Source organism: Mustela erminea, chromosome 12 (genome assembly GCF_009829155.1).
Source record: "Mustela erminea isolate mMusErm1 chromosome 12, mMusErm1.Pri, whole genome shotgun sequence".
NCBI classification, from domain to species: domain Eukaryota; kingdom Metazoa; phylum Chordata; class Mammalia; order Carnivora; family Mustelidae; genus Mustela; species Mustela erminea.
The window spans coordinates 27261419-27268026 of record NC_045625.1 but is presented as its reverse complement, the minus strand read 5'-3'; the positions used below and the strand labels follow the sequence as shown (position 1 = coordinate 27268026).

Here is a 6608-nt window from a genome sequence, read left to right as displayed (position 1 = left end):
AAGAACTAAATACAACAAATGAGTCTTTTTTCTCTTTTGGAAGTGGCCCCTTGGGGATGTGAGATGAGAGTACATAAAGGCATTCAAGCAATACAACAATGTGTGCAAAAAGTGCATCCTACTATCTCCCTAAGGATCTGGAAATGTACCTAACAATTGTTATGTTTGTAAGCAGAAAAATCTGGAACTAAAAGTCATTACAGGCTACCTACAAAAGGAACCAGGAAGAGGCATATCTGGCAAATGGATTACATTGGCCCATTACCCTTGTTTCTGGGTAGATAACGAGTCTTGACAGAGAGAGATGCTCATTTATTTGATTTGCATAGCCTGACAAATAAAGCAAAAACTCCTGCCACTCTTTAAGGTCTAGAGCAAGATTATTACTTTAATTTGAATGTTGGTTATCTAAAGTGAAATTCAATGAGTTACAAAGCATTAAACATCATATACATTCTTATCCATAAAATGTGGACCAAAGAAAATTGTAATAGACAATTGAAATCCCTGCTTACAATATTGGAAAATAAGAGACTAAAAGGATGGTTTTCAGGACTGAATGAATGTGGGCTAACACTTAATATGTGTGGCATTAAAAGAAGACTACCACTGACTATCTTTTGAGATACCTGGGGAGGGAGATATGGAGAAAATGGTGGGAGCACTCATAGAAACTTCTTCTGTATCTCTAAAAATTTTTCTTTTTCTTTGGTTGACTCTATATTCCTGTGACATGAATTGCATTTATGAGTTCTGGAGAAATGGTCAATTGTTGAACATGACACAGGATAATACATCTAATACTTCCTAAAAGAAAGATAATATAGATGACTCCTTCTTTTATCTCTTTTTAAAAAATGGGATTAGTGGGTAAATAACTAGTAGTGCAGTAGCTGGATTGTAGGATAGTTCTATTTTTATGAGGAACCTCCATACTGTTTTCCACAGTGGCTGCACCAGTTTGCATTCCCACCAACAGGGCAAGAAGTTTCTCCTTTCTCCACATCCTCTGCAAAACCTGTTGTTTCCGATGTTGTGATTTTAGCCATTTTGACAGATGTGAGATGATAACTCATTGTAGTTTTGATTTGTGTTTTCCTGGTGAGCAGTGATGTTGAGCATCCTTTTATGTGTCTATTGGTCACCTGTACATCTTCCTTGGAAAAGTGTCTATTCATGTCATCTGCCATTCTTTGTTTTGGGGGGTATTGAGTTTTATAAGTTCTCTTTATATTTTGGATACTGACTCTTTACCAGGGTTTGGTCATTTACAAATATTTGTCATTTAAGTATTATTTACAGATATCTTCTCCCATTCCATAGGTGGCCATCTAGTTTTGTTGACTGTTTCTTTCACTGTGTAGGAGCTTTTTATTTTGATGTAGTCTCAATAGATCATTTATGCTTTTGTTTCCCATGCCTCAGAAGATATCCACAAAGAAGTTGCTATGGCCGATGTCAAAGAGGTTACTGCATTGTCCTTTAGGATTTTTATGGTTTCAGGTCTCACATTTAGCTCTTTCACCCATTTTGAATTTATTTTTGTAGCTTTGTGCAGTGGCAGTATCGTAGCCAATGAGGTTTATCCGAGGCGCGATTATTGCTAATTGAATTTATTTTTGTGTATGGGGCAAGAAAGTGGCTCAGTTTCATTGTTTTGCATGTTGCTGTCCAGTTTTCCCCACACCATTTGTTGAAGAGACTGTCTTTTTACCCCTTTGGATACTCTTCATTAATTATTTTTGTCTCTCTCTTACCTGGTTAGTGGGATAAACCTATATGCTTATACTTATCCACCGTACGAACAGACTAGAAAAGGGGAATCATTGGCCATGTTTAATTGCTGCTAGCATCATGGGTTCGCCCTCTAGATGAATCTAACAGTCCTACCCCAAGGAGGATAACCTGGGTAAAAATAAACAAAAAGTGGAAAGAAGGGAACATAATGGATGATATAAAGGGAGTCAATGGGAAGCTCTTTGGCATACTTTAAAGTATATTTGGTGGTTAGTATTATAGTATCATGGGGAAATCAATCTTTGGAGTACAAACTACATACTCAAACTCAATAAGCAGTTAATGGCAACATGCTGTGTATATTAACAAACACTAACTGAAATGTTCTAAAAGACGGTTATGCAGTCCTGGCCTGGGAGATTCAACTGGAGAAGGCATTGCTCATAGTTTATGTCTTCCAAAAGGTGCATTCTCTATAATTATAAAGTCTCTATATTTATAAATATATACATAGACCAATTATGTAACTATGTCCAGGATTTGCTTCAAAATAATCTGGAGGAAGAAGATAGATAATGATGAGAGAAGACTGACCACATGTTGGTAATAATTTAAGTCGTATGATTGGTACCTGGGATTTTATTAAATTACTCTCTTTTTTTAAATATTTGAAATTGAAATTTTCAGAAGTATGTTTTAAAGAAAAATTAAATATAAATATGCCTATATATAGATAAATAAAGATATAAATATGTATGTGTAAGTAAATATATAAACAGAGCTGTAAACATATTGGGGGAAACTCTTCTAATGAGATGGGTAATATATTTCTAAGAATAATTTAGCTAGAAATTAGAATAAGTTCATATCATCTGCCCTTTGAACTTCAACTGTTAAAATTTATTCTTTGAAACAATAGGTATTTTACATTAAAAAAAAACTTTAACTTTAATGGTTCATAGTACATTAAAGTGATAAATCAAAGTAAAAACATGATAAATTTATAACTACTAATGACTAAGAGAAATATTGAAAGTGATATCTTTGGGAGATGGTAAATAGACAACATTTTTCTTACATATTTTTAAATTTATTTTATTTATTTTAGAGAGAGAGAAAGCTCGTGTGTGCATGCGTGTCCATGCACAATCAAGCACAGGGAGGGGATGGAGGGGGACAGAAAGGAAGAGGGTGAGAAGCAGACTCCCTGCTGAGTACAGAGCCTGACCTGGGGCTCAGTCTCACAACCCTGAGGTCATGACCTGAGCTGAAATCAAGAGTCTGATACTTAACCAACAGAGCCACCCAGGCACCCCTTTAAACATTTTAAAATAATTTTTTATTTTAAAAATATTTATTAATCAGGAAACCACACACCTAACAATCTCTTCGAAATTTTCTGATTTTCCAGGGAGGACAACTTTATCATCGAATCTATTACCTTTCCAATCATGGATAGACATGATCATTCTTGTTTCTGTCAAAGCCCTATTCAATTCACTTTTATATACCTACAGAATATTTTATTAGGTGAAGGGTTCAACTTGATATAAGCCTGAATATAAGATGCTAACATTCTTTTTTTTTTTAATTTATTTGACAGACAGAGATCACAAGTAGGCAGAGAGGCAGGCAGAGAGAGAAGAAGGAGCCGAGCAGAGAGCCCGATGTGGGGCTCGATCCCAGGACCCTGAGATCATGACCTGAGCCGAAAGCAGAGCTTTAACCCACTGAGCCACCCAGGTGCCCCAGATGCTAACATTCTTGATGTTACGTGGGAAACAATTAAAAATTAAAGTGCAAAGGAGCTGGTTTAAACAATATAAATAACATTTTTACATGCCTAAAACCTTGTTGTCATGTATCTAAAATTAAAGAGACTTAAACAAGAGTCAGATACAAATGCAGGGCTTCTAGTGGGGAGGGAGAAGATTAGTGTCAGAAATTCAAAAGCCATTACCCACAGGGTCTAGGGCATGCCTTTCTGAATAGAACCAAAAGCAGCACTGATGTGATTCAACCCAGAAGAGGGAGCAGCAGCTGGAAGTTTTCTGCAGTGACAACACTTCATTCTTGGTGGGATAGTGGCAAGAACAGCAGAATTCAGTGACCAGATCATTTATGTAGAAACTTAAGTCACCCAAGGCAGTGGACTAGCAAAGAATGAAGCCTCTGAGTAGGAGATAGGGAGTTACATTGTGGCTCCAAAACAAAATAAGAAAGAGGAATATTAAGTAGGAAATAAAGTCAAAGCCCAGCTATCACAGTGGGCTAAGAGATGACAGAAAAGATAGATGGTGTGGCCCAAAGATAACCCTTCTCTCAGTAATGGCCTTCTAGACAAGGAATCAATAGAAAAAGAAAAAGAAAAAAAAACATGAAAGACTTACTGAAGAGTTTCAAGTCATTGGAAAATGTAAGAACGGATTTTATTTTCCCAGTCATTGTTTTTACCACTCCTTCTGAGCTTGTAAGAACACCCCAGTCAGGTTTGAAACATTTCTGTTTTATCTGGCAGAGAATACTCACCTTCCTCCCACTTCTAGACTAGGTCCTCTGCCAGCTGGCAGCCTCGAGAACCCTACAGGCCTCCACTCAATCAAGCCAGCAGCCAGGCTCCCTTTGTAGGAATCCAAAACCTTAAAAGACTCTTTTGAAGCACCCTCACTTAATTTGACTTGGAAAAAACAATTTTCCATTCTTTCTCAGGGACTATAGAGAAATGCCTCCTGCCACCCATTGTGCGCTCTCCATAAGGTAGACAACTTCCTTAATTATTTCTTCCCTGGACCTGAGCTTCTCTTTATATAGGTATGGGGAAAGGCAAACACAGTATGATTTATATTAGCAGATTGACTTTCAGAAGGAGGCTTTAGCTCTCGAAATTACTAGCTTATGGTAAAAGAGATGTTCGGTAGTAACTTTTAGTCCTCAATCTGGAGTCTTAACTTCAATTCTGAAATTCTAGGACACTGTGAAGTAGCACATTGTTAGATGCTTTCTCCAATTTATTGCAACCTTAAATGACACTGAAACCGGGTTTTATTTCCTTATTACAAGTAAGGTAACTATGGCTTACAAAGAATAGTCTATCCAATCTCATTGATATGGTGTCAAATGGCAGATTCTGTACCTTGCCTACTTCCAAACCTATGTGTGATTATTTTCTATTATGTGTCCACACAAATCACCAGAAACACTCATCTCAGATATCATCAAGGATGAGATCCTAATAGAATTTACCATACTTATGGTAAATAGAATTTACCATACCAGCACATTTTGGAAAGTGAGTTGAAAGCGAATTACAGTTCTCAGTAATTCTAGTTGAGGAGGTCTAGGGAAGGGGAAGAATAAAAATAGTTCTCCTTAACTATAGTTTCTGCAAAGGTTTTTACTCATTGACCTATGAGTACATCTTTATGCCTATTACACAAAGACAAGCACTTTCTGTATAGGAAATACTTACTTAATAGGTTTTCGGTTCAGAAGATATTTTACGGCAGCTTTTACATCCTTGTTCCTCAAGCTATAGATTATAGGATTTAGCATGGGTGTCACTACCCCATAAAACAGGGAAATGAGCTTGTCTGAAGTTTGAAACTTCTCTTCTCCAGGCAATTCTTGAGACTTGGGCTTGGCGTACATGAAGAAGATGGTACCATAAAATATGATCACTACAGTCAGATGTGCTGAGCAGGTGGAAAAGGCTTTGCGTCTCCCTGTGGCTGAGTTCATTCTCAAGATGGTGTAAAGGATAAACATATAGGAGAAAAAAATGACCAGCAGTGGAAGAACCAGGAATGCCATATTCGATATCACCATGGTGATAATATTGAGGGATATGTCAGCACAAGCTAGCTTAAGGACAGCTAATATTTCACATGTGAAATGATTGATAATATTATTCCCACAGAAAGGCAATAGCATGGCAAGAGATGTTTGTACAATTGAGTTGATACCACCAGAGAGCCATGATACAGAAGCCATTAGTATATACACCACCTTGCTCATGATGATAGGGTATCTCAGAGGGTTACAGATGGCTACATAGCGATCAAAAGCCATCATGCCCAGGAGCAAACACTCTGTGGACCCCATTGCAAACCCAATGAACATCTGTACTGTGCATCCAGAGAAGGAAATGCTCCTTTTCTTTGAAATTAAGCTCACCAAAGTTGAGGGAACAGAGGAGGATGTATAGCAGATGTCCAGGAAAGAGAGGTTGCCCAGGAAGAAGTACATGGGGGTGTGAAGACGGGAGTCAAAGATGCTTGCTATGATCAGAACACCGTTGCCAATCAGAATCACTAGATACATTACTAGAATTAGAACAAAGTAAATAATCTCAAATTTTGGGTAACCAGAGAGTCCCAGAAGAAGAAATTCTGATGTAAATGTCTGATTAATTTTATCCATGTCATCTGCTTTCAGGATGTTAAGCAAAGCTCAAAAACAAAATATTCACTGCCAAGAAACAAATGTTACAAATTACCTGAACAATCCATTTTTTAATATGGTGTTATAAGGAGTGTTTGCTTGAAGCTCTGACATCCAGTCATCTTCAACAACGTGTGTGACTAGGAATCAGTGAAATCGGGAATGACAGGAGTGCTGATGCCCACTGATAATATGCGAAGCTCTACCTGTGACCAGACAAACATACAGAAGTAACCTTTCCTGCTGCTGACATGTTCCTGTGTGCTAAGGTTCCCAAAACTCCTGACTAATTACCAAATATGAGCCTAACTTCCTTTGCCCCAGAAAGCAAGCAGTGGAGATGGCAAAGTCTACTCACTCAATAAGGACCAGAAATGGGGTTTAGCAATGACATCATAGTCACCAGTTCACAGCAACTCTCTATATATCTC

The 6608-nt window shown here is 37.6% G+C and overlaps 1 protein-coding gene and 1 pseudogene across 1 annotated transcript; one reads left to right on the top strand and one right to left on the bottom strand.

The window, feature by feature from the left end:
* Positions 1 to 1546: 1546 nt before the first annotated feature.
* LOC116571282 lies at positions 1547 to 1708 on the top strand (annotated as a pseudogene).
* A 3494-nt stretch (positions 1709 to 5202) lies between these two features.
* LOC116569958 (olfactory receptor 13C3) lies at positions 5203 to 6235 on the bottom strand. The gene has a single exon (XM_032306482.1). It carries the CDS (start codon positions 6154 to 6156, stop codon positions 5203 to 5205), a length of 954 nt encoding a protein of 317 aa, XP_032162373.1. The 5' UTR covers positions 6157 to 6235.
* Between the last annotated feature and the right edge of the window lie 373 nt (positions 6236 to 6608).